The sequence below is a fragment of the Archocentrus centrarchus genome, chromosome 22 (genome assembly GCF_007364275.1).
Source record: "Archocentrus centrarchus isolate MPI-CPG fArcCen1 chromosome 22, fArcCen1, whole genome shotgun sequence".
Taxonomy (NCBI): domain Eukaryota; kingdom Metazoa; phylum Chordata; class Actinopteri; order Cichliformes; family Cichlidae; genus Archocentrus; species Archocentrus centrarchus.
The window spans coordinates 633348-660975 of record NC_044367.1 but is presented as its reverse complement, the minus strand read 5'-3'; the positions used below and the strand labels follow the sequence as shown (position 1 = coordinate 660975).

The window sequence follows — 27628 nt, the reverse complement described above, 5'->3', positions numbered from 1 at the left end:
CCATTCCTCAGACGTCTGAATGAGAATACCAAGAGGGTCTGAAGTGTTTGTTTCCCTGATGAGCATCATAACAACAATCTTAAACACAACTTTAATTTTTCTACAACTGATTGACCCTAAACCAGAACACCTGTACCTGTTCAGCCTATTTACGCTCTCCTTTTCCCCTCAGATTGCTGCGCCTCCCTGATCCCGTTTCTGCTGAAGAGGTTTCTTCCTGTGCAGAGAGGCTCTTCTTTCCCACCTTGGCCTCAGATTGTTGGGGTTTTCTCTCTCGGCTGACAGCGTGCAGCACTCTGAGTGCTGTTAGATTTAAATGAGTGACCCAAGCAGAAGTTACAGAATAATCAGGATTATTTTTATTAATTCATCTTCAGGTTCAATAATATTACAGAAAAACATCCTCTTCATCATATTTATACAGTAGTAGTAGAATGCTGTGTCATTGCTTCATTACAAGTGCTGGTCATAGTTTATAGTGTGTGCAGTGTGACACTGAGTTCAGTCCAGTGTTACGAGTCGCTCGGTACAAAGGCAGTTTCACAACAACCTGCTTCTTCTCACTCTGATGGATCTATCTGGGTTTGATTGGCCCTCCCTGGGCAGGTGGCAGGACGTGCTATGATGCTGCGTTCATGTCGCAACCGAGTCGCCGTAAATACGAGCTGCCGAATGCAGGCGAGGAAACGCGCTTATTAGTTTAGGAAATTCTCTGATTTAATGGCTGCTTTCAAAATGTCACCACGCCATCCTTTTCCACCATTCTCATGTGACATGAACGCAGCACAAGCCACTCATTCATATTTTATATATATGGTGCATTTGAGGTAACTGGGAAGTTTCTGGAAACCAAGCTGTTGGACTAAAACACAGCGTTGGCACCGCAGCATGAAAACATTTTCATTAGTGTCACATTTAGTCAGATCAGATGCCCCGCCCAGATGCTGCATCCCGCTCTTATGCCTGAAATCACACCTGCCCAAAGAGAAAGACACACCCACTTTTTATGGGCATGCAGGTGTAAAGAGCAACAAGAGGGAAAAGAGGAGCAGGGATGGAGAAAGATGTCAGCTGTTCAGGAGAGCGGTCAAAGCTCAGAAATACAGACCTGTGCTGCATTCAGCTCACTGAGGAACAATTGTAGTGTTCTATCATGTTCAGTACCATTAAATTCAGATAAAGTGCCAGAGCAGTTATTCCAATATGACTTGAATGCCACACCTGACCTTTGACCAGTGGGTTTGGTTGGCACTGATCACATTTAAAACACGTTCTACACTGACGTGGTGCCAGTTTGAGGCATTTGAGCGCCCTGTGGTGGAACTCAGGGTGATTTCGGTGTAAAGTTCCAGATTTTTCTTTTTGTTTTGTTGGAAATGTGATGAGCCAGTTCTAGATAAGCCACCAGCACTGCGTCCAAGAAAAGAGCTCCAGCAGGAAGAAATTAATCTCTCTTTTCTGTGAACACAGCACTGGTACAGAGCTGGTTCTGCCAGGGTTCTCCTTGAGAACAAGCCCACACGCAGTTTTGAGAACCAAACACCCACAGATGGACAGAATCTGAGCTGCTGCTGCAAATCATCGGTGACCTCGCAGCAGGGCCTCCCATGGCCTCCGATATCAGTGATTCCAACTATGGGCTGCAGCTTTGGGGAGCTTTTTTTCAGTGGAAATCCAGTGAACTACTTGTGGATAATGCACTGGTACCGCATCAGTGGGGGTGGGGGGGTGGGGGTGGAGAATTGGATCCCTCTTTCCCACAAACGCAGCATCAGTGCAGAGCCAGTTAAGCCTCGGGGACCTTTCAGAGCCAGAGCATTAGGTAGTAGAAGGTGAGGTAATTTCTGTGGTAGGAACGTGATGGCAGACGGACTCGCGGGTCCGCATTTATGAAAATTGGCGAATTTCTTGCCGTTCCTGCTCCCACAGCCACTGTCATACATGGATCCAACTACCGGATAACCAATTCTGGGAAGGGGAGCAGCTATTCTGCACTTCTTCAGTGGGATGGCGTGGAACTGGGTCTGGATAAGGCACCAGCACTGCATTGCTGGAAAAAGGTCATAACAGGATGGGTTGTATACCTTTTCCAAAGCTGAGGTGCTGGTGCAGATCCAGCTCCTGCTTAGTTCCGTTTGAGAGCCAGGCCCTCATTCTCGCAGGCTGGACAATATCGGATCATTTCCGAGGCACGAAAATCATGGCAGACAAACACTGTGGGCTTCATCTATCAGCAGTTCCAACTATGGGACCTCTGATTTTGAGGTGCCAGTGGAAATATGATGACCTAACACCCTGGTGCCACATTGATGGAGAAAAGGGCCATCATGGGAAGAACTGCATACCTACATTCCAACCAACATGGTGCCAGAACAGTCAGTTCTGCCTCGAATTTTACTTAAAGTTTTTTGTATTTTGGAGGGTGAAATTGCATTTTCTTGTGTTTGACCCTCCCACAGCCACAGCACATTTTTGCAACTGTGATGGTTTGAAGGTTTTTGGGAAAATGTGAACTAGTTCTAGATTACACATCACACCATGCTGGAGAGAAAGAGGTATAAGAGGAAGAATCAGAGGAAGTGGATGGGTCTCAGATTTCACAGGATGCTTCTGAATGGTTGTCGGTAACTGGTAAACATTTTAAGGTGTTTTCTCATCAGGACTCTGCAGCCAGCAGCTCTTAACGGAGGGCAAATCAAGCTTTTGTAGTGGGCTAAACATCAAAAGGAAGGTTTCTGCACGCTCATACAGTACAGTGGAGAGAACAGCAGTCAGATGACGTTTTGATTTACAGCCTTGAACCGACCATAACGAGCACCTTAACACCGTCATGGTAAAAATACACGTGGTGTAGTTACGAGCACCTGAATGTGACACCCTGCCTTCAAGTGATGTAGGAAAGCCGGGAATATCGTCAGTGAAGCAGCTCCTCTGTGTGTGTTTGTCTGTGGGTAAAAATCTGAGCAAAGACTGAGGCTCCTGATTGGCCAGCCTTAGAGACAGACTGTCTACTAAGTATAACAATCTTTGGCTACTTGACAGGTAAGAACATGAACTATTCTGTATTTTTCTGAGAGGCTGTGAATTCCACGAAAGGACAAATGTCACAACCAGAACCCAGAAGCATTCACTAGAGGAGCAGATGCGGATTAATCCGCCGCTGAAAATAGTCCCCAATAAATGCACTCTTCACTCTGGATTGAGTACGAAAACCAGAGTGTCCAGATGTTTTGGAAAATTACTGAGCATTTCTTAAAATAAATCTATTCATGTTGTAAACGTGAGACTCAGGTTGGTGAAACACCACTTGAATGCAGGGTTGGATTAAACTGTCAGCGCGGCGCACCTTTGATATGACGATCAGAGAAGTCGTTGAGTATTTATCATGTTTATATTCGATGTCAGAGCAGAGAAATCGTTCAGTGCTCCAAAGATGAGCCGCTGACCCACCGAGCACGATTTCATGGCTTCATTGAGATGTCTTCAGATGGTCTGAAAGGGTTAAATCTGCAGAAAAGTTTAACTGAACACAAAGGGTGCCTGCAACTTTTTTTTTTCTTTTGGCAAAAAATATTTACTGTAGTGGCACAAACAGTACGAGCAGCTTCACTCAGAGGACGTCTTCATCAGCCTTTAGTTCATATTTTAGTAATATTTTGCTGATGTTTGGAGTCGGTGTGATCCAGGAGGAGATGTAGTGAAACGGCAGGGTTATCGGGGAGTTTCTATAGCAGGAGGGAAGACGCCAGAGCAGAGCAGGGGTAGAAAAAGAAGGAGGAGGAGGAGGAGAAGGAGGGGAGAGTCTCTATATCTCTAATCTACCCGGGAAAAACGCACAAAGCAAATGAAGAGGAGAGAAGAAGGCATGAATACTACTAAGATGATAATATTAAGTCAGAACCATGATAATAATAATAAATAGAATATTAATTAAGAATATTAATAATCATTATCATCAGGATAATAATATTACAGAATAAATCTCATATTTTATATATTTTTTTTAACATTTTTTTCTCCATTGAAATACAGTGATCTCCTCAGAGCAGACCAATGAGGACTCAGCCTGCGCTGGCTCCGATTGGCTGTTGCATATGACATCACAGCTAATGGCGACCAGGTAGACATGCACCACTTCCCGCCCCCCCCGGCTGTTTCCTGTGCAGACAAGAAGTCCTGGCGCTGCCACGGTAATCGGTAGCGAGTGACGTTTCAGTCTGGAGAGAAAAAATGGTTAATTTAAAAAAAAAAAAAAAAAAAAAAAAAAAAAAAGAGAAACCCACAGTTCGCACACGCTCAGTCTGCCTGTGTGACCACGGGTCGCCATACCTGCATCATAGCCGTCCAATGACCATGACGTCCACGACTTCTCCCTTATGGAGCTCCACGTACTGCTCTGTTTTAGGAGGCAGCATCAGCAGGCCGTTGGCGCTACGCATCGACATCAGCCTGCTGGAGACCTGGTTACCTGCGGGGGGGGGGTGTATTATTTCTGTTACTTCACTGACATGAAACCTGTTTCAGAAGAGAGACCTGACCAAGGCAGCAGCTGTACAAACTCACAACATATAAAACATGCTGCAAAAACAGCAAAAAACACTTCCTCCATGTCTGCTGTGTTTACAGTGAGCGTGGTTCAGCACCAATGTACACAGTTTATCCAGTGTCATAAAACTGAGGAGGTGGAGAAAACACGGTGCTTACACAGACACTGACTGTCTGACTGAGTGTGTGTGTGTGTGTGTGTGTGTGTGTGTGCGCGCGCGCCTGTGCACACACTTACCTGTGCTCTGAGCCCAGGGCAGCGGCTCCTGATGATGCCAGGTGAGAATACAGCGGTGGTACTCTGGTCTGGGGTCCAGCTTAACATCACAGGACAGCTGAAGATACAGAAAACACAAGCGGCTACTTCAACAGATACACTGTCCACAAAGGGTGCATGTGTGTGCGTGCGCACATGTGTGTACCCTCGCTTTGATGATTGTAGGTCTAGGATCCAGAATGCCTTGCATCTTCCTCAGAGCAGGAATCACAAACAGGTTACACGTCACCACAGCGGACACTGGGTTACCTAGGAAACAATAAAATCACTCCCACAGCTCAGACCACATTACATGATGAACTGATACAGAAATCCTGGTAACCCCAAAGTGTTCTCAAACTGTTCCTTTCAGCTGTTCAATCTTATGATGTTGAGCAGAAAAGGAGATCCAGTACCTGGGAGAAGCATCCAAACTACACACACAGCTCGGCCTACTGAGCCCGTCCACTACTCTGCTAAACATGAAGTAACTGTTAATTCCCAGCCAGAAGGTCCAGGGTTCAAACCTTTCTTTCTGGAGGGCACTGATGTTCACCCTGTGTTCTCCAGGAGCCCCAGTTTCTCCCACCACTGAAAAACATTAAAGCTGCCTTTCTGACGTGCTCGCTGAAGAGATTCTTAACCTCAGGCTTTTTGCTTCCTGGTTAAATAAAGGTTTGAGATTCATAATCAGCATCTATCTTTGTGAAACTGATCTGAGGAGTCGAGCCGTGACGTGAGGACGACGATACAAAGGCAGGTAAATTATACAGCATCATACTGTTAGAGTACCTGGCAGGGCAAAGATGAGCTTTCGTGTCCCATCAATGTCGACTGTGGCAAAGGTAGTGGGAAGACTGAGGAACACACACACACACACACACACACACACACACACACACACACACACACACACACACACACACACACACACCAGAAGAGCATCGGCATTTGGAGCAGAAAAGCAGAAATAATAACATACAAATAATAAAATATTATAAATCAGGTGTAGTAGCAGTACTATTAGTACCTGAAGTACTGTAGTAACTCTGCTGCAGGGTTGCCAGCTTTCAGCTACCAGATGAAATATTTCTGCCTGTAGCTGTGAGGAAGCTCAGGACTCGGCATGAAGAGGAAGCAGTAAAACTGACTGAGGCAGCTGCCGATCCTCTCTCTGTGCCTCAGCTCTGAAAAACTAACTGCTGCTTTGGAGTCCCACTTCTATGTGGACGCTAAGAAGCTGCAGATATTTAGAAACTCAAACAGCTCCTGTTCACGTTTGGTCAAACCAAGATTGGATTATATTCACAGGTGAGTCTCATTCATGGCCTCTTACAGAGAGAGCATATGAGCCTCTAGCCAAAGAAAGATGTAAAGTGTGTTTTCCAGTGTTTATGGAGCATGCTTGATGTCAAGAACAAAAGAATCTGTTCATTATCACAATCATTTCATGGAGGCGTGAGATTTGTTTGAGAATGAAGGGAAAAGCAAGTCACACGGCACAGACGTGAGCTGGCAACCCTGATCGAGCAGTACTGCGAATACAGCAGGAAGTCCCCTCTCCCCTCTCCCCTCTCACCCTGGCTTCATGAAGACTCTGCCAAAGTGAATCTGCGCGTGCAGGTCGATATCCAGCACCTGTTTCAGGTAGTCCTGACACACACACACACACACACACAGCAACAATGAGGTACCATTCAGTCAGCAGTACTGAGGATCAGAATATCTGCTCACTATGTCACTGCATCAGTGCAATCTGATTAAAAGCTTCACATTGAAAAACTTTAGGCCACACCCACCTGCTGCCCCACCTTGGTTTTACGGCATGAGGCTGCGATCAGACAAACATTTTTTCTTCAGGCAGCTTAAAGAGTCGCCTCGATCCTAACCACCACTCTGTTTCATACAGGCTTCGCCCTTTAGGTACCACAACCACACATAACTGCTGCGTTCCCAGCCCCTGAGCCAAGTGCATGTTACAGTTTACACATCTGTGAGTATATGAGGGTCTGTTTGGGTCCAACTGACACAAACTCTGTCATCAGATGTTGAGCACCAGGCCTCGTACAGATGTCCACCAGGAACAATAAAAGCTGCTGAGGAACGCCCAGGTGTGCACCCTGCTGGTCGTCATCAGGCTCCTGCCCCTCCATCTAATTTCTGCTACTTATTGGGCTCCAGGTCTCAGGTACAGCAGTCTAAGCAGGGATGTGTTCCCTTATCCCGCCGCTTCCTCCAGGTCTTCTGAAGAGACACTGAGGCCTTCTAGCAGACAGACATAATCTCTCTAGCGAGCCCTGGCCCTGCTCCGGGGTCTCCCCCCCAGTTGGACATGAAGCACCTCACCTAGGAGGTGCTCAGGAGTCCTCCTGGTCAGATGCTAAACCACATCAGCTGGCTCCTTTTGAGATAAAGGAGTAGTGCCTCCAACCTGGCTTCCCCTAAAGAGGAAGTTCATTTCTGTTGCTGTATCTGTGATCTAATTCTTTCAGTCTCTACTGACAGCTCGTGGTCAGGCAATAAAACAAAAATATAGATTGATGCCTTGTATTGCTTCACTTCCTGAGGGAGGAGCTTGCAGTAGAGGTGCGCTGCTACAAACCGGGGGCTGGAGGGGGAATTCAGGTGCTGGAGCTCAGACTAACAGCAGGTGGGTATGGACTGAAGTTTTCAGCTCTAAACTTGCTGATAACAGCCGTAAATGGAGAAGCCTTTTCAAAACAGACTCGTCAGTTACTTCAAGGAGATGGTTCACAGGTGAACATTACCTTCTCTCCCATGGACACGCCCCCTGAGGTGATGATGACATCAGCGCGACTGATTCCCTCGTGCAGAGCTGACAGCAGGTCATCAGGGCTGCAAACACAAGTGAGGCATCGGACTGGAGATCATTAAAAATGCTGATCAGCAGTCCAACGTGCAAACAGTGAACACATCAACCAAACTGAGGAATAATAACACCAACCACAAAAACTTAAACTGCACATCTCAGCAACACTCGGGTCTACACACACACACACACACACACACACACACACACACACACACACACACACAAACACACACACACACACAAACACACAAAATCTGTTAGCAGATCCTTTCAGATTTTCTCACGATGCAAAAAAGGCGTCAGCTCTTGAGCTCTGCGTGTGTGGGTAAGAAGAACTAACGGTACACACACATAAACCTGAGTATAACTCATACATACAAAAGTTTCACACACAAATCAGCGACTCAGCAATAATTTTATTCCTGGATTTGTTTATAATTTACAAACTGATTTAGAGGAGCCTCTGAGCACGTGTACGAACAAATGACAGCCGGCTGTCTTTAACCTGAATACTACAACTAATAATAATTACTATTATTATTTTTATTTCTTCCTTTTGAAGACTTATAGTTTTCCAAAACACGATAAGCCTCAAAATGCTCAGAATTAAAATGAATGAATAAAAATAAAAATAATAAATTGCATGTTAAGTAAACAAAATGAATGAATTTAAACCTATCCCAATATTTCTGATCTTAAATTAAGTCTGCCCTTTCCTTTCGTGGCTCTATCCCAGTGCTGGAGAATCTGGATGTTGTTTTCAGTGACTGCAGTGAGTTTCTCCTCTCGGCCGGACAGATTAGCTGCTCTTTGTCCTTCACCCATTTCTTCTTTTTCTGTCTGAGTCTTTTTCTTGTTTTTAAGATCAACTTTGATGGCCAAACGTTATTCTGAAAATTTCAGCTGGAGCCTCACATTCTTTAAACCGTCATTGCTCAGGTGGAAACACCTTTTCTGGATTCCTCCTCGGACACTCGATTTCATTTTCTTCAGTCGGATTTTTTCTCCTGCTTTGGAGGTGCAGGCTTACCCTTACAACATCGTCACTGCTTCCCTGCTCTACCTCGAGGATATAGACACATGGGAGCGGGGCAGCATGCAGACTGCACACGCCTGTTGGTTAGAATAATTTGGATTCACTAACATACGCACGGTGGTAAAAATAAAATAGGTTGGTATGCGCGTTTCATAAATCCGACAGTTTTCACACAAATATCAGTGAACCAGGCCCACTGAAGCCATCCTTTGAACTCCTCTGTCAGGATGATCACCCAGTGCTTTAAAACATTTATTAGCTTTATAAAATTCTATCATTTGTTCATTCAATCTCTAAGCTGGTAAAACTCAGACTCTGAAGCATTTTTACACAAGGGTTGTCTGGCCTAAGCTTCATGGGGGCGAGATGCAGAATTACAAAACAAAGGTGTCAGTGTCTGAATACTTTTGGAAAACAGTCTGACCACAGGGACAGAGTGTGCAAAGTTGAAACGCTCTCACTTGTCTCCGACGATGCCGAGGTTGATGGTGGGGTATCCGTGCTCCTGGATGGTGGCGAGGAGAGTGGAGCGGTTCGAATCTCTGATCTTCCCCGGGTGGAGATCATCCTCTGGGTTTAGCAGCTCGTTTCCGGTGGACATCACAGCAACCACAGGGAACTTGTGCACACTGACCTCAGTCACCCCCACCGTGGCAAGCAGACCAATCTCTGACGGGCCCATGTGCGTACCTTTAGCCAGCACGCACTCCCCTCGCCTGATGTCATGTCCTATTGGCCTGTGTGGACACAAAAGCACAATATTATCTTTATTGTATTTCCACCTGTTTGACAAACACAAATGGAAAACTAACTGTTTTCCTCTTACCTGATGTCCTGTCCGGGTCGGGCCTGGACCATGATCCTCACCTCCAGCTCCTCTGTGCCCTGTAACAGACGAACAGGTGAAGTAAAGCCAGCAGGTGCACAGACTGAGGCATCAGCCTTCGTCGTGGTGTTCTTACATCCTCAGACTCCCTCAGCAGCTCTGTGTCTTCTACTTGGACCACAGCGTCGGCTCCACAGGGAATGGGAGCACCGGTTGTTACCCTCATCACCTGACCTGGCATCACTGTGTGGGTGGGCTGCAAACACACAAAACACAGACAGTTTACTGAGTCTGGACTTCATCAGGTGTGTCTAAGGAGGTTGTTAGTCAATTATGATTTCAAAAATTAAGATAAAATGATTACTTTTTTTTTGCTACATTTTTGCATTTCACTCTTTTTTTTTTTTGCTATAAACCAAGTCCTTTTACACTGGTGCACGCTCAGCCCTCCATAATGGAGTCACTCGCAGAAACAGAGTCTTCAGTCATCAAATCCATCAGCAAACACACTCACAAAGGTTTCCTCACTTTTGGAGCCTCAAGTGGACATTAGAGGAACTGCAGCTGTTGGTACTTTAGTGTTTGGCTGCACAGGTGCTGTGCTAACATAGCTGTAATTCTGGCTCTAAAAAAATCCTAATGTCCCTTAATCAGCCTTCCTCCTGATCTACATTCTGCACATACGTGAACCTAATCAGTCCATGAATCCAAACCGTGTCACGCTGCACTGATCATGGTGCATGCACCACTGAAACAGAGCCCTCTGGCCAATAAAACTGAAGTTATTTAGCAGTGTCACCTACAAAAGCTGTTTTAGAATAGCAGATGATGTTTATGCATTACTAAAGTAATCATAAAGTTCCACAGTTGTGTTATGAGAGCTGACCTGTTGCCCAGCCTGTGATTCTCCCATGATGAAGCGATCACCTGGGCCATCGGCAGCTATGGGTCACAGGTAAGCCAGTTACTAAAATCAGACTGTGATCACTGATTTTTAATATTCAGGTTACAGCTTTCATTTCCAACAAACAGATAAAAGGTAAATAAATGCAGATGTTTCAGGCGGTGCTGGTGGGCTCACCTCGCACAGCGTAGCCGTCTTTAACGGAGGCGGGGAACGGAGGAAGGTTGTCTTTGGCATAGATGTCCTGAGCGAGAACTCGACCCAAACCATCTGTGGAGAAAAGACGCTTCAATGTAACGTAAAATATTAACGCTTCGTTAGAGGTACATCTGTTAGCACACGCTTGAAACCTTCAAACACCAACCATGATCACATTTTTACAGATTTATCTTGTAGCAGGTGTCATTGACACAGAGCAAGCTTTCATGACTGGGTGAGATGGCAGGTTCTGCAGGGGTAGTACCCACATAACATGGTCAAACACCCAAGAATAATACACGTTAGGTGGCAAAGGCCCACCACACCAGCACTAGCAGCGTATTTCATCAACAAACTGGAGTAATTACTGACTCACACTTGGCAAAGTGGACTAAACTGGACACTTCAGCGTGTAAACTGTGGGCCCCTGGCCGCATGTTTAATCCCCCTGCATTAGAGTCGTGTTAATGATAAGTACAGAGTCACTGGAGTCATTATGCTGATTGTTTTACTTTTAGGACACCATAGGCTGGATGCCATAGTGTACAAGCCAGTTGTGGCCTCGGGCCATAATTGATCTGTATGCACGCTCGTGCACGCACACACACACACTCACCTCTGTAGTTAATGACTTCAATTCCCAGAATAGGCGTCATCTCTAGAACAGTGATGAAGGCTTTGTCCATGGATGTCAGCGGGAATGGCGACATACGATGACGGCGAGCCACTTTACTGATGTCAACTGCACTGTGGCCTACGCACGCACACACACACACACACACCTGTAAACAACTTTTGCAAGCTGTATTGTTAATGAAACACACACACACACACACACAGAACTTACTGGCTCTCAGTATGTTCTCATTGCTGCCACAGCGTGACTGAACCTGCAGAGAAACAGATTTATTCTTCACTGAAATGATGGTAAAGAACGACTGAAAGACTTCTTTTATGTGTCTCACTCACAGGATGTGGAAACATAAACAATATGAATTCTAGATGCAACATTAAAGCATTTCAAGAGCGATTACTGTGGGAGCGAGTAGGGTTTATTTTTATTCATCGCCTCAGTCTAAACCTTCAATCAAACATCGGATATCAGCTAGGGCCTATTTCTGCTCTCCTGTCTGATGTGCTAAGCAGCAGGTAATTAGGTTTGTCTTAACACCTGAAGACATTAACAGCAAATTAAAACAGGAGGTCAGAAAACTAGGTGTCTTCTGACTTTAAAAAAAAGGGAAATTAGATGATTTAAGCATAATTTGATGCTACACATTTTTCTCTATTTTTAACCATACACAACTGAAGACATTTCCATAGATCTAAGTTTTCCCAAACGTCACAGGCCCATTCACTCCCACTCAACAAACAGCACACAAGTCCCGAGACTTTCCTGAACAAAATTAATAGCTGACGATCACGCAATGCGGGATGATTACAACTGACAACTGGCTTTGACATTTGGATTGATATTGTTACATAAATTTAACATAAGTGTTATTGATGTTCCGGTGGGTGGCTTCATGATGCTAAGTTTCTAACTGTGGTCGAATCAAATTTTTTTGGGCCAAATTTCGGTCCAGAGTTTGACGGTTGGCACCTTCCTGTTGCTTATTAGTCTGTGCGGTAAATGAAAATTAGGCATGAAACCTCAGAAAACTGCAGCGGCTGTTAAATGAACTCAGAAGGCACTAGCATCTAAAAAGTGCTGTGTCATACACAGACTGTCCTGCTCTCTGCTGCTGTCAAACAGCTGACAGAGCAGCTGAATATCAGTACAACAACAACTGGCCTGGATATGATGAAGTACATGTGTAGCTAAAGTACAGCTAGCTGGCTAACCACCCCTGCTCTAGCTAGCTAATTTAATTTAGAATAAAATCATATATTTTTATATAATATGTAAATTCTGACAGTCGTTCGCTTATGATTTAGATAAGGTTAGCCAGTTAGCTGTAACTTAGCTGCAGTGCATGAATTTAGTGATGATTAACTTGTAATGTTGACTGATAAAGTCACTTAAAAATGGCCAGTTAGGCTCCCAGATCAGTTTGGATTTGAGATTTAATTTTATTACCACAGACAACTTGTTACTCATCACAGTTAGAGTTTTTCTATCTATTGTTAGCCAATGTTAGCCTACCTGCTAACATAAATAAACTACTTCATACTACTCATACATACTTGTTTGGTGATTGTTCGTTTGGTGATGTTAGTAATTTGTGGACTCCATTTCTAAGCTTTATTAGTGGCACTCACTCATATAATTTGTTAGCGATAACATAACTGTTAGGAAACATCTTATCTATTCAATAATGCTGCAATCACTTCAAACACTGGTGATTAAAAAAAACAAAAAGCTGTATGGGGAAACATGTTTATAGGGAATGATGGAGGACCCAGGGTAGAGCCTTGGGGGAACGCCAGGTGACAAAGAGAAAAAAACTTCTATTTAAATATTGGCAATAAAAAACATTTTATGTTTGAAAAATGTCACACGAAGAAAGCTTAATAAATGTTTTTCTGTTTCAGTGTAAATCTAACACACCGTTGGCTGTTTTATCACTATTGGAGTTTTTATTCTTTGAAAATCAGCGTCGGTCAGGCCCTAAAGCTAAAACTTACTTTCTATGTCAGGAAATCAGACATGTTTTTACTGGTTTTATTAAGAGAAAGAAGGAGGTTAGGAAATAAAGAAAATTATTAAAAGCTCTAATCATGCAGGAACTGCCTGTTACCGTTTTTAAAAGGAGCTTTTATCAGCAGTTAGCGTACATATACTGGGCATGCTCTAATCGTAACAAAGCACAAACAGGAAGCTGGAATTTCATGCAAAATGGCGGCTTTTGTGGCTGACCTCTTAGCGGTGCTGTCTGTGTGCATGTGTGAAGGTTTGTGTGTACCTTGGGCGTCGGGCACGAGGCGGTGGAAAGGCGGGAGGTCGCCTGTGTCGCCCGGGGTGACTCGGAAGGGGTGGAGCTTAAAGAGGCCGAATCTCGTGGAAGCACCTGAACACCTCGAGAAATGATCGAGTCCGGGATCTACACACACACACACACACACACACACACACACACACACACACACACACACACACTTAATGCTAGTCCAAGAGTTTTCTTCAGTTGTTTGTTGTTAGCTACAGCTGCTAAAGCTAAAGATCAATCCACATCAAACCTGACCCCGTCACAATCGCTGATTTTAAAGCCTACAATAACTCTAATATATTTAATAAAGACGTGCAAAATTTTACCTCCATACTATGAATATTTTCAGATTTTTTTCTATGAGCATCAGTATCGTGAAATATATCAAAGTTTTTTTTAAACTGTATCAGTACCCTGGATGTTTCATCTGTTTTCTGGGTAAATTTAAAGGCTCATGTCACTAATGTGGGATAAGTGGCTGTTCAGAACAAGTTACAGCATCTAAATAAGGAGAATCATAATAGGTCCACCTTAAAAAGGTCTTGGGTGGTATCAGATAATCTTCAAGCTAACTTGGGTATGAGTGGATGAAGTATGGTGCCCTGCAGTGAGCGATGGACAGACATGATAAACTGACCAATGACAGGAAAGGACAGGTGTATGTGTGGGGTGTCTCACCTGCTGGTCATGAGTAGAGGAACAGGTGAAATGAGAGGGAGGAGCGGGTGTGGTGCCAGGCAGGTAGGGACTCCCTTTAGCCATGACCACAGCATGGCTCGTCTGATGGACACACACACACACGAGCATGCAGGTGCACACACGCAGACACACACATTGACAGAGACAGGTGAATGACACGAAATGGGATGAAGTTAAACATCAGCCTGTGATACATTTCACATTTCATGGCTCAAATCTGAGCTCACAGTTATCTTTTTTTAAGCTAATTGCAGCGACAGGCGTGGTTGTGGGCCTGTTCATCGTCTACATGTTGTAGCTGTGTGCCGTCACCAGTGGGCATGGTCAAAGACAGACAGTATAACAGGCGGATATAGCCTCTCTGGCATCCCCTAACTGCTTAGTGCAGTCCCGTTATGAAGCCTTGCGCTTTTCACCGTCGCCATCCTAGCATTTTGAAGCAGGATGTGATGAGCATTAGCAATGAACTGAGCTCAGATCAGGGGAGCAGGAGACTCACGGGCCTGCTGGACAACAGAAAGAATGCAGGTGTTTTCACACCTGAGTGAGGACTGCTGGGCAGCACAGAGGTGCAGTGTCACCTCACAGCAAGGAGGCTCCTGGTTTAAAATTCTCGGTCTGCTGATCAGGAATATTTTTATTTAAGTCTGTTGGTAAAATTGGTAAAAGAATAAATATATAAACAAAGATTCTCTTGCTACAAAGTCCAACAAAGAAGACCAGGTAACATCCAAGAGGTACATCCAGCTTACCACAAACTAACATCTCCAACTTTAGAACAGTTTTTTAACCAATATTAGATGCCAACGGTTAGTCCACATGGAACATCCCTACTGTACATCAGTCAGAACTGTTCCCGATGAAGGTCGAGTGTGTGCAAATAAACATCCATCTCCAGCTTTAAAGAGTGAGCCAAACACCAGGCCTGCTCCACCACCGGGAGTGTGTACACCAGGGGTGTACTCCTTTCAGCTCACTGGCTGCCAGATTTGAAGAGCAACATCAACATTTACTGATCACAGTCAAGTTGTAAAACTTTCACATGTAGCATTTTTTTTAGCTGAGCAACTCTCTATGAATCAAACTACTAGAAATAACTTTTCACACATCTTCACTCCTGCTTCGTAATGCTGGCAATATTTCACTGCACCAGAAATACCAACGCCTTATATTATATACATTTAAAAAATGATGACTTCACTGCAATTTTCAGTCCATATTGGACCCTCCAGCAGGCCGGTTCTGGCCCTCGGACTGTATGTTTGTCACCACCGTGTTGACTCTGGGATGGGTCTCTTATCTTTCTGACTTGATAATTTCTCAACATGTCAGTTTAAGCGTTTATGCACCAAAACTGCCCTCACTTCACTGAATCCTGTCGCTCCTACTTTAATGCTTTTAAAGAAGCAAAAACATATTAAAATCAGACATCATATTTTTGGCATTTATAAACCAGCCATAACGACTTTTTTTGGTATAAACAATAATCCCTGCAAACAGCATTGATGCTTTACTTTGTCACATGACAGTAAGCCGTGTCTTTCTAAATTTTAGACTGCAGGTCCAAATGCAAGAACTTTACAGATTGGAAAAACTAGTCTTATTGACTCTCATGTCTTTCTACGGTTATGAGAACATCACCTGCACATTAAAACCTTGTGGGAAGGTAAATTTAAGACATTTGATGGCCTTCGTTTCCTGGATTTTCATTCAGAGCTTTCAAGGTCCCACGGGATCCTGAATCGGATGCGTCTTTGTGAATATCGGGGACGTTATGTTCCTGTAAAGAGGGCCTCCTGCTTTCCTTCCTGCCCTGCTGAGCGTTTGCTTCCCGTTGATGTCTGTGCGTCCTGCAGCAGCCTGCAGCCTCGGCGCTGCATGAGTCTGTAGTACGGTAGCTGCTGCAATGACCCACTTTCCCCACACTGATCATTAAAGTTTCATCTGGCAGCTTCCAGCAGCGGCGCCGCTCTCCGTACGGCCTGCGCGCGGCTTACCTTGGCAGCAATAGCGGCTGCGGTGATGTGGGAGGAGCCATGCTGGTGGTGGTGGTGGTGATGGTGGTGGTTGTGTGCGTGGCGACCTCTCCTCCTGTCCTCCTCCTCCTCCTCCTCCTCTTCCTCGCACTGGGTGCCACGCTCCATGGTGTGTGTGTTGGCGTGTGTGTTGGCATATGTGTTGGCCTGCAGAGGGGAGGGGGATGGCAGCTGCTCCAGAGCGGCGTGTGTGGATTTAACTCGGACTGTGGCCTCGCGCAGCAGGTCGATGGCGTGAGGGAGAGCGGGCAGGATGAACTGGAAACACTCCTGAAAAAAAAAGAGAGTTTAGAGACTTTGAACCAAAAACAGTTCAACAATTTATTGATCATCATCATCATCATCATCATCATCATGTTAAAGGTTCATGATCCTGACAGACACAGTGGATTTATTAGCTTGTCCTTTGAATTAAGCTGATTACCTGAACATAACTAAATAAACTGAATAAAGGTGAAGTGAACCTGCCACAGCATGGCAGGGGCAGAGGGTGGAAGAGTGTTACTGCAGGAGCAGAATATACCACAAAAACCATTTCTACCTCAGTTATCTTGTTGGAATAATCCCCAGAAGCCAAAATTGTTGTGTAAATTAAAATCTGATTAAGAATGAACTGCTTTGATGCGTAGGGGTGATCAAAAAGTGCCGACACAGTCATGGTTATCCGACAGGTGCCAGCAAGATTCTGCGGGATGTGGAATCACCATAGCAGGTTTTTCCCCTGCAGGTCTGAGTTTGAAATTAGCTGCACAGAGCAGAAGAAGCAGCAGCGTGTCGACATCTGCAAACATCTCAGGTGAGCGTGTCCAGGAACTGGTTTCACAAAAATGAAGACTAATACTACAAGACTAACTTAAGCCAGGAGGAGTAATGTTCAGGTGGGACATTTGCAGCCTCCAGGTTGTTTAAAATGACCTTGGATTCACTTGTTGACACCAGCACCTTTAGGTTTAATTTGATATGCAGCCGATTCTGGGCTAAGTAGAAATAAATGTGCCAAATTCAGCGTGAGCTTTGGGGGCAGACAGGAGGGAGACAATAACGCCCCACACTTTGACAGATGTAGGTCTGCAGGTTGGAGGGGAGCAGACCAAGAAGAGTCTAATAAATAAGAAAACAGCAGTGGTTGAGTCTATAGCAGGACAAACACAGGCTGGTGAGCAAGAGCTTTAAAGTGTCTGAAGGTCTGTGAATATGTAAATAACACAATATAATCCATCAAAGGCATAAAGGTGGAAGCAACAAGTCTCTTTCTGGCCTTAAAAGAAAGGCAGGACTCAATCCTTGAGTTAAAAACGCAGATTTTTGCCACAAGGTGCCAAATGTGAAGTGTGAAAATCAACTGAGATTTCTAAATATTTGTGCTGTGAGCCTGACCCTGCGACTGTCACCATATATGAAAGGTTTACTGAGAAAATCATCAGTGTAATTTTGTCAGCATGTAGAGCCAAGTTTGAAATTAGATCTTTTTCCAAACTCTGACACCTTCCACGACTTGCACATCGACTCCCAGACTAACTCGGCCTGATCTGTTTCTTTAGAGACGTTTCATTTTGGGGCGCCGCTGCAGCTCCCCTGGTTGCGCTGGCAGCCCACAAACCAAAGGGGCTCGGGTCCGCCCCTGACCACCCCCACTCTGTCTTCTGTACCCACTCCCATCAGTTAACAGTATGCAATAAGTGAAGCAGCTGAATAAGTAAAGAGCGTTTCTCTGAGTTGTGGAGCAAACAGATCAGACTCTGATGGAGCTGTGATACAGTATCAGACCGATTTTGATGTTCAAACTTTACAGTTTTAGACTTTACATTTAAAAGCTGCTCGATATCATTTAATGACTCCATATAAAAAGAAATGCTGCCTGAACACAGTCAGACTGTTGGCCACAAAGAAAATTTATGAAGATCAGAAAAAGTATAACAACTAAATTCCACCATCCCTTCATTAGTTTTGTAAGCATGTAGCTGACCATACTAACACTGAGCTCCACCCGACTGGCCGAACACGTCAATCTGCTCAGCCCAAGCTTTCAGCCCAAGCTCGACACAGAACTAAAGAAATGTAGCGTAGCTGGCAGGTAGACTTTGTGAGCAAAGATCTGCACAGCACAGATTCACCACAGCAGAGCACTCGCAGAGTAAAGCCCAAGACTCGTACCTGAGAGCCTTTCTTGCTGCCTGGAAGGTTGATGATCAGAGTTTTACCACGAATACCACAGACAGGCCTGGAAACAACACAGAAAAATGGATTAGAGCAGGACAGGATATCACACACACACACACACACACACACACACGCACACACACACACACACACACACACACACACACACACACACACACACACACACACACACACAGATCTGAGTAAACAACAGTTTCTAGAAGCCTCAGCAAACTGTGTAAAATTTAAATAAAAGAAACAGAGCGCCATGATTCTACCTGAAAACAGACCAAAAACTGCACATCACATGTTAAGTTTGACTGTTTTTTGAAAAGTATCTGCTCATTTGTTCCTTGGAGCAACAAAATCTGGAAATGTTGGAGCTGTTAGAGCATCTGCACACTAACGAGAGGAATCAGTTCCTCCCAGAGAGGCTGAGGGCTTCATAGGCGAAGATGGTCCAACAGTCTGAGAGGAAAGTCAGAAGAATCAGGGACGCCATCATCTGATGAACAGACTCGGGAATGTGAGCACACAGGGAGCAGCTGCAGAGCTGATGGTAGAGTTCAGACCTCAGACTGGACTGAGGTGGAGATCACAGTACGGGCTCAGGAACAAGTCTGAGAACCATCAGCTCAAATTCCACCATTCAAAGAACCAACAGAGGAACAAGATCCAGAAACACCACCAGCTCCTCTGAGCTTGACTGGAAACTGTTCTGTGGTCTGACCAATCAGAAGCTGAGATTCTGTTTGGAAATCATGGAAGCTGCGAGCGCTGGGCTAATCCAGCATCTACCATCCAGACGCGGTCCGTTTCAGGTAAGTTCTACTTCAGCAGATGATGAACAAACCTCACTGAGCTTGTACTCCAGCAGCATGACTCCAGCTGCTAAACTGACCTGAATACAGTCCAGAGCATCACCCACTGAAACATCTGGAGCTTCATGAAGCCATGAACACATAAAAGAGGCTTTGAAACAGCAGCAGTTGATCACCTCTGAGTGTTAGAAGATCTGATGCAGCTCAGCTGGAGCTGCTTTATTCAGATGTGCAGACATGAGCAGATATTTTTCAGTTTCAACATTTGATTTGATCTGTATTTTCAGCTGGATAAAAATAAAAGCATGCTGGAAGCATAAAATAACACTTGGTATGATGTGAAGAAAAAAATCTTGAAGAAGCAAACTCTTACAGGACAACCGGTTTTTCTCCATGAGCAGTGAGAGTTCAAAGGGCTCACCTGGACAGCATTCCCAGCGGAGTGACGTTGAGAGATCCCATCAGCATGGCCAGAGCCATTCCTGGAGCCTCTCGCTCGATCACCTCCCTGGTGGCCTACACCAAAACCACAGTGAGTTAAGACATTTCAGGCTGCTGTCTGCAGCTAAAGCCCTCTGCATGGATCTGTACCTCAGGTGTAACATCTCGCGGAGCAAAGCCAGTTCCTCCTGTAGTGAGAATGAGATTCAGCTCCTGCTCATCGCACCACTCCAGCAGAGTTTCCTGTAAACACACAGAACTCGTCTAATATCTCGCCAGCAGCAGCAAAAAAAAACTACTGTGGAGCAGTGGCTGTAAAAACAGCTGGGAGCACAGAATAAAACCTTTACATGCAAGATCAAAGTGATGTTCCGGTCCACCTGATGACTGAAGGTGGACTGAGACATCGCCCACTGACAAACATCTTTCTCATAAATGACTGAATCCTAACGTGCTTCACAGTCTGCCATTACCTTGATCTCATCGATCTCATCTGGGACGATCTTGTAGGCTGCGATGACTCCTCCTAGTCTGCAGGAAGTGACACAAGGACAGTTACCGTGTGGTCGTGTGTGTACGTGCATGATGCAGATTTTATGATGACTCACAATGAAGGGTCGTGGACCAGGTCCTTGAGGTTCACTCCGCTCCGGTCCTCAGCCAGGTTCTTGAAGCAGCTGTCACTCACTGCAGAGGAACGTTTCAGCTGAATTTCACACATACAAACTGCTTCTCTTCACTTCCTGTCACATATCTCCTGTTCCAGTGCAGGACACTCATATCAAACACAAAGTTTCTAATGATGAGACCAGCGTGTGGAGCCAAAGCTCAGGATGCAGACTGCTCCAAACACTCAGTTTGTCACAGTTTTTTCCACTCTTGAATAAGTATGATGTCATAAACTGGGCATACCCTTAAATGCTCATCTCATCTGCAGGAGCCCCTACCAACCTACATGTTGTACAAACCTTCTGTTTGTAACAGGCAGCCTATCAGCAGCTGTTTTAAAGCGCGAGGGGCTTAAACAGCTTGTTTCAGACAGTTGATGAACTGAGGTGCTGCATTTTGGCTCAGGATGAGATAAAGAAGGATTAGAAGGATTATTTTGAACTGTGACTCATGCAAAGCTGTTCTAGTACAGTCCAAGGGTAAAAACAGTGAGCTGGAGATGAGCAGGATGTGTTTTTTTTAGGAGGATCAAGGCTGGTAACAAGGTTCTCCACAAGTATCAAGAACATAGACACCAAAATATCATCATCAGTTCTCTGCAGGAGTCTAACATTTTCTAACATTATCCGTGCAAACATAATGTTCATTTTTTAGGAGAAATTAGAGATGAAATGTTTTTTAAAAAAATTAATGGTACTTAGAATGAAATAAAAAAAGAACAACACACAGGTTCATGTGAAGATCTACTGACAGGAGAAGCAGAAGAAAACTCAAATGGTGCAGCCATGCCGTAAGAGCTGAAGGACTGTTCTTTGAGGACCTGTTCCAGGTAAAGGGCGGCAGAGGAAGATGGAGGAAATGGTGGTCCAATAACACTGAGGAACATGCAGGAAAGACCTTAACAGAAATTCAGACCCTCTCTCACAACCACAAAGCTTGGAGAAGAACACCATCCTGCACGCATCCTCTATGCCACTGCAACTCCAGAGTAAAAGGATGGAGACACACTCTGAAACATAAAAATTTGGGACTGTTTGGATCCACAGAAATAGAACCGATCATCTTATCTAATGAACTAACCAAGACAGGGAGTTAGCATGTCGCCCTAAAGGTTCTTTCATTTAATTTTTTTCACTGTATATCAAATTTTTCATCAGAAAGAAAAATTAATAGAAATGAAACAATCATTTATAATAATAAGCTGCTCACTCTTTCAACCCTCTGACACATGAATGAAACCCTGAAACCCAGCAGGTTCACAGTTTAACTTCTGGAGCCTGAAAAAAGGCGACTGGACTTCTTTAAGCTTTTGGAGGTGCATCATCACATGAGCCAAGGTGTGAAAGAAGGTGTGGGTCATTATAATCAGTGGCTTATGGTGAAACCACTGTGAGACCCCCTCCATCTCTATCATGTGACCTATTAAGGTCACCTGAAGTAAGGCATGAGTTGGCGTTGAGGTGCCTGGGAAGGGATCTCAGGACTGCACTGTAGATGAGGGAAAATTGGTGTCGTAATCCACCCTCTCTGTTCAGTGATGGACACTGACTCCACAGAGATGGCTCCTCTTTCAAACCATCAGTCTTTCCGGTCCAAAATGTGAACATTGGCATTCTCGAAAGACTGACCTTTAACCTTTAAGTGCAGATGTACAACTGAGTCCCATCCCGTCAAGGTGAGGATGACAATATTGTTCCGTTTGTCATTCCCATTCTCCATAGTTGGTGTCTGACCTTGTTCCCTGTGACCTTCTTTCCTGTGCATCTTCACTGATTTGATGGAGGCCCAGTTGGGAGAACCACAGGTTTGAAGAGCTTTCAGAGTTTGACACAAACATTCAGAGAACATCCAGACTTTGGGCCTTAGCATCAAAGTGGGACAAAGTTGGTTGACTTAGTTTTAGTTGTTAGTTTACCTTTAGTTCACTTCTACCGAAGCAGACCTACCAGAGTGGCCTGGCCTGATTCACACCTCAAAATAATTCTTAAATTATTTTTTCAGTCATTTGTAGGTTTGAAAGAGTTCCTGTAAATAACAGCAGGAAAGACTCTCACACTGAGCTCAAATCTGACGAGCAACAATAAATTAGAACTGGAAAAAGCTGGATCGGTGTGTCCCTACAAATATCAGCAGATACACTCACAGAGAAAAGAAACGATGTCCTTTTTCAGTTCTAAAGCTTTACATATGGTAAATGGACTAATTCTTATATACAACACGTTTACATTTACCCCATTCAAACCCATTTGTACAAGCACTTCCATGATTAACTAAGCTATGTGCTTTTTTTTTAATTATCCAACATTCACACACATTCACACTCCAACGCTTGCATCGCAGAGCAACTTGGGGTTAAGTATCTTGCCCAAGGATACATTGGCATGCAGCCTGGGGTAGCCAGGAATCGAACTGCCAACCTTCCGCTCAGTAGGTGACCTGCTCTATCTCCTGAGCTACAGCCACCCCTATCAGAACATAAATCAAATAATCTGGTCCTCAGTGAGCTTTAAAATTACAACATGACATATTACACCATTACATTTTAATAAAAGCTAAGCCAAACTGCAGAAACAATGTGCCAGAAAGTTCCATGGGAACTAAGAGGGTAAGTAGGAGCTAGGTGCTGATTAGGGTTTAATATTTTTCCCAAAAATGACATGAATCAAATCCCGGGAAAAGACAAGCCATTTCCCAGTAATCCCAGGAAAAAGTTTTTTTTATTAGTTTAATTAGGCCTTCTGTAGCCTGTGTCGGGCTTAACCTATTTTGATACTGTAGAGGTAGCTTTCCAGCTATGTCCTGTTATGCCCAGTAGGGGGCAACATTGGCTTGATTAATGCAATAAAACCTACATCTCGGCATTCGAGTGCTCGAGCTATGCGGTGTTATATCGTTCCTCAACGCTCCCTTAACAAATATAATTTGAATATTCCTGCATTGTACATGGAATTATACCAAGCTATTTTACAACTGCTGGTGCAAACAATACGGTTCACCTCCACACAGCACTGATAAAGGCTCAGCCACTGGCGCTGTCGTGCACACCGTTCCACCAGTGGAACGCTGTAATAGTCATTGAAAAGTTAACTACCGTACTACACTATAATATGACATAACACCGGTCTTGAGTAATGCACTACAACTTGGTCATTGCCATTCTGGCAACAGCAAATTTATAACACCGTGTCTGAGGGTCAAAGCAGGTTCGTTGTGAATCATCTTTTGAAAAACTGGCCAATCCTTATACCCTAAAAAATATACATTTTTCTCAACTCCATTTAAAAAGCGAAATATGTTAAAGTAATCTATTTCATGATACTTTCTTCACACATTAGGCCCGTATCCTAATTCATGATTGTTAGTAAGCGGCTGCAAACGAGGAAAAGAAACACTCGAAGTTACACAGATATTTCTTTATTGTTCAGGGCAGCCATATTTTATAGGCTATATAATGCGACTTTTTTCCCGGTTTCCCGTCTTAACATTTCCCGGGAAACGGGAAATGGTTCTGATCGCATTTCCCGGGAATCCCGGGTCCTGGGATTAAACCCTAGTGCTGATGATCAAGATCAATGCACTTAATTAAAACATCAGCAGTGTGAGTACCTCCATAAAAGCAGAGGTTTGGGCAGTTTTCAGGTCTGAAGCATTCAGGTGTGTGTTAACATAATCCACAATATTCCCAGGAGTGGACTTCCCAGCAAATTCACCCTGAGCTCAGACCATGCAACACTCAGAAACTAAGAAAGCTCCATCTGAACAAACCACATGACAGGGGCCGGTGCCAGTGTTTGAACCGTTCAACGTTTTTTCCACTGCAAACGCACTTGGTGCTCGGCCAAAAAACGGGTTCAACTCTAGAACCGCAAGCTAGCTGGTCTGGAACCAAGAACGTGTGACGCAAGCAGCAGAAGGGCGTGACTCTGCCATCACGACGTAAAGTTTTCTGCCGCTATTTCACTGCGTGGTGTGTATTTAACGAGAAAAGCGATGCAATTTTCACATCTATGAATTAGGTTGGGCCCTAAGCCTGAACTTGCTGCTTTGTATCAGTTCATATCACAGATAAGTGTACTTGTCGTCTTGCTCATAATGGCTGTCTGTGTTTCCCTCTGTGCTGCACACAGATGCTGCAGTAGTTTTGTTTGGACCGTAAAATGTGTTCGCAGCACAAGAAAGAGGAGCGTGTTCTCCTACATTTGTGCCCTTTGGCTTCCGTTTCCAGACGAGGATCCGCCCACACTTAACGTAAAGGATCAGCTCGCAAAGCACAGTGGAAACACAGGCCCATTCTTAAGTGGTTCGCTGGTTCACTGGAACCCACACCAGCACTGGCACGAGCACCGGCACCTCGGCAGTGGAAACGTGGTATGAGTGGACCACGAACTCCTCTGTATACCAAAGTATTCAGAGTCACATGTGAGGCCGTCTGTCCCACAGCTGAAGCTTGGACCACACTGGGTCATCAACACGATGATCCCAAGAACAGCAGCAAAAGAATGGACTAGCTCTTATATATAGCGCTTTTCTACTCAATCAGAGCACTCAAAGCGCTTACACAACACGTTTTACATTTACCCTTGCACTCACATTCATACAAGCACTTCCATGTTTCTACTAAGCTAAGTGCTTTTAATTAACTAACATTCACACACATTCATACTCCGACAGGACAGTCGGAGAGCAACTTGGGGTTAAGTATCTTGCCCAAGGATACATTGGCATGTAGCCTGGAGTAGCCAGCAATCGAACCGCTGACCTTCTGATCAGTAGGTGACCTGCTCTACCTACTGAGCTACAGCCAGTCAGAGTCCAGACCTCAGCCTCACTGAATGCTGTGGTGGGACCTTCAGAGAGCTGTGCATGAATGAATGCTGCAAACCTCAATGAGCTGAAGCTACGCTGTGAAGGAGAGTGGACCAAAACTCCTCCACAGTGATGTGACAGACTGATAAAGTCACACAGGAAACCATCACTACAACTTATTGCTGCTGAAGCTCCTGGATGAGGGGGTTGACTCAGTGTTTCACACATTTTGTCTTTTTCTTCAATAAATACTGTGTAATATATCGTGTGTTGTTCATCTCAGGCTGCATTTTCTTAATTTTTAGACCTGATAAGGACTAAAATATTTTTTTTCTTATGTAAAACCTTAGAAATGGCCGAGGGGGAACTTTTTTTTTTTTAACCATGACTGTGAATCAGACTTTTGCACTCCTTAAAAACTGACGTTGGCCTCAAAGATCCGCCATCATTCACACCCTGGCCGTCGGTTTGATCTGCTTTACTCAGTCCTTTGGGTTTCTCTGCTAATTAAAGTCGCTGAAGTGAACTGAACTGCGCCCACGTGAAACAGCAGGCTCTCTTCCTGCTCCAGGGGGCACTCTTGAGCTTGTCCTTGATGAATGGAGCTGCAGAACATTGTGGAACACACAATGTTTCCAATGAAGTAAAATATATTTATGTGAGCATCACAAGCCACTTTATGGCTTCTTCCATTTTGTTTTTTTTTTTCCTTTCTGTAAGTTTGAAAGAGTTCCTGTAACAGCAGGAAAGACTCTCACACTGAGCTCAAATCTGACAAACAACAAATTAGAAGCAGCAGCTCCCTGCTAGCATCACCTTGATCCGCCACAACCAACTGCTTCTCCCACACAATAAGCTCCTGCTGGGTTTTAGCTGTGCTGCTAACGGGTTTTTATAATCTTTATTTTAGCTGTGCTGCTAAAGTCTGCTGGATACTTGGCCTGGAAAAGCCCGCCATCGAGGACTTCCCGTCCTAAAATCCTCCAATCAGCACACGGAACACTCATATTTAGTCCTTCATGGTGAATAAAACTGCTGATTCTGGGTCTGTGGAAACGGAAATGTTTATTGTGTTGGAACTGAAATATTTTTATGTGGGAACAGGAGGGGATCATCATTTTCGCTCTGTTCACCTCACAGCGCCCCCTGCTGGACTGTCAGCCTCTGTCCTGGTGCTCCTGCTGGGCTTACTGGGTCCCGGATACTGGTCCCAGTCCTCCCGCGGGCACGACTCGGGGGCGAACATCGCTACAACGGCGCGCGCGCGTTCACGTTTAATGTTCACGCTCATTTCAGCGTCAAACGGAAACTAACTGCGGCCACAGAGCAGCTGTGAGGTCCCGGTAATATGAGCCGAGGCCCGCTCGGCGGACCCGCAGAGGTACATGAATAATGCAGCTCGTGTCGGTAACGGTATCCCTCCGTCGCTCCGCCGCCCGCCGAGCGAGCCGCGGACACCGGAACACAGCGGAGAAACCCTCCAAAGTAAAAGCACCGTTTATGTGAGACTGTCACTGCAGCACGCGCAGGTCGCCCGCATTTTGAAAGAGCTCCCCGGCCCTTCTCCTTCCTCTGCCCCACTTCACGCTGAATAAATGCTTTCTGTGCACCGCAGTTTCGCTGTCAGGTGCAGCCGGGGCGCACATGTTAGTCCGCAGTCACACTGAAACACGCTAAAGCCGCTCTCAAGCGCAAACAGCGTACCTTTGCGCCCGCAGCCCTCGCGGCTCACGCAGGAACCGGTTAGCATGCAGCTAACGTTAGCCCGCTCTGCAGCCCGTATCGTGACACTGCCGCGCGCAGGCTGCAAGACACAAAACGGCGCACAGGTGCGCTGCCCGAAGGCGTTTTAGCGCTTCTAATGAGGGGGTGTCCTTACCTGTGAGGATCCCCACGCGGGTCTGATGGTCGTGGTTGGTGAGCACCATCCCGTCCGCCGCCATGTTTACAACCTCTGTCTGCACTGTGACGGCGCATACAGAGGCTGGGGGGTGGAGGGGGAGGGGGTGCTGCACCTCTGGAGGAGGACCGGTGTGTGCATGCGCGTGCATTATGAATTCCTTCCAACTGAGAATAAGATCAGGTGTCCGGGTAACAGCAGCGGGGTGCGTGGGAGCCCCACAACAGCTTGGTGACCTCTGAGTGAAGTTGACATTGACCCCACAGAGTCCTCAGGTGAACCAATCACTGAGAGCCGCTCCAGGTGAACTCAGGTGGGAAAAAACGGGACAGAGCAACGCTTAAACGTGCACTCTGTGTACCGTCCAGCAGGGGGCGACTCCTCCGAAATCTGATTGACTAGACAGGTGTGAGGAAATAAGCCTCCTGCTCACCTGAACTCTGAGCTCTCTCCTGCTGAGGTTCTGGTCTCAGTTGCTGCTTTCAGGGTTGACTGAATAAACATAAAGTTTATTTTGGAGATTCTGTCCCAACAGAGGCAATCAGGAGGAAGGAGCAGGAAGAAGGAG

The 27628-nt window shown here is 45.1% G+C and overlaps 1 protein-coding gene across 1 annotated transcript; it reads right to left on the bottom strand.

Moving 5' to 3' along the window:
* Window positions 1–3384: 3384 nt before the first annotated feature.
* LOC115772300 (gephyrin-like) lies at window positions 3385–27211 on the bottom strand. Its single transcript, XM_030718442.1, has 23 exons — window positions 27040–27211; window positions 20294–20372; window positions 20159–20216; window positions 19836–19928; window positions 19666–19760; window positions 18418–18484; window positions 16225–16533; window positions 14207–14308; window positions 13505–13642; window positions 11446–11488; window positions 11215–11352; window positions 10578–10670; window positions 10383–10438; window positions 9633–9752; window positions 9497–9555; window positions 9132–9407; window positions 7570–7657; window positions 6381–6454; window positions 5594–5658; window positions 4968–5071; window positions 4784–4880; window positions 4330–4468; window positions 3385–4217 (listed from the first exon to the last, which is right to left on the bottom strand). Exons 1-22 carry the CDS (start codon window positions 27209–27211, stop codon window positions 4335–4337), a joined length of 2460 nt encoding a protein of 819 aa, XP_030574302.1. The 3' UTR covers window positions 3385–4217; window positions 4330–4334.
* Between the last annotated feature and the right edge of the window lie 417 nt (window positions 27212–27628).

Bases quoted from the DNA above. Each gene is read 5' to 3' on its own strand.
- LOC115772300 (XM_030718442.1), bottom strand. From the start codon at position 27,211: ATGCACGCGCATGCACACACCGGTCCTCCTCCAGAGGTGCAGCACCCC. The intron at 9,753-10,382 runs GTCAGCTCTCAT...GTGTGTTTGCAG, and splicing joins AATCACAGGCTGGGCAACAG to CCCACCCACACAGTGATGCC. The intron at 5,072-5,593 runs GTACTCTAACAG...ATTGTTTCCTAG, and splicing joins GCTCATCTTTGCCCTGCCAG to GTAACCCAGTGTCCGCTGTG.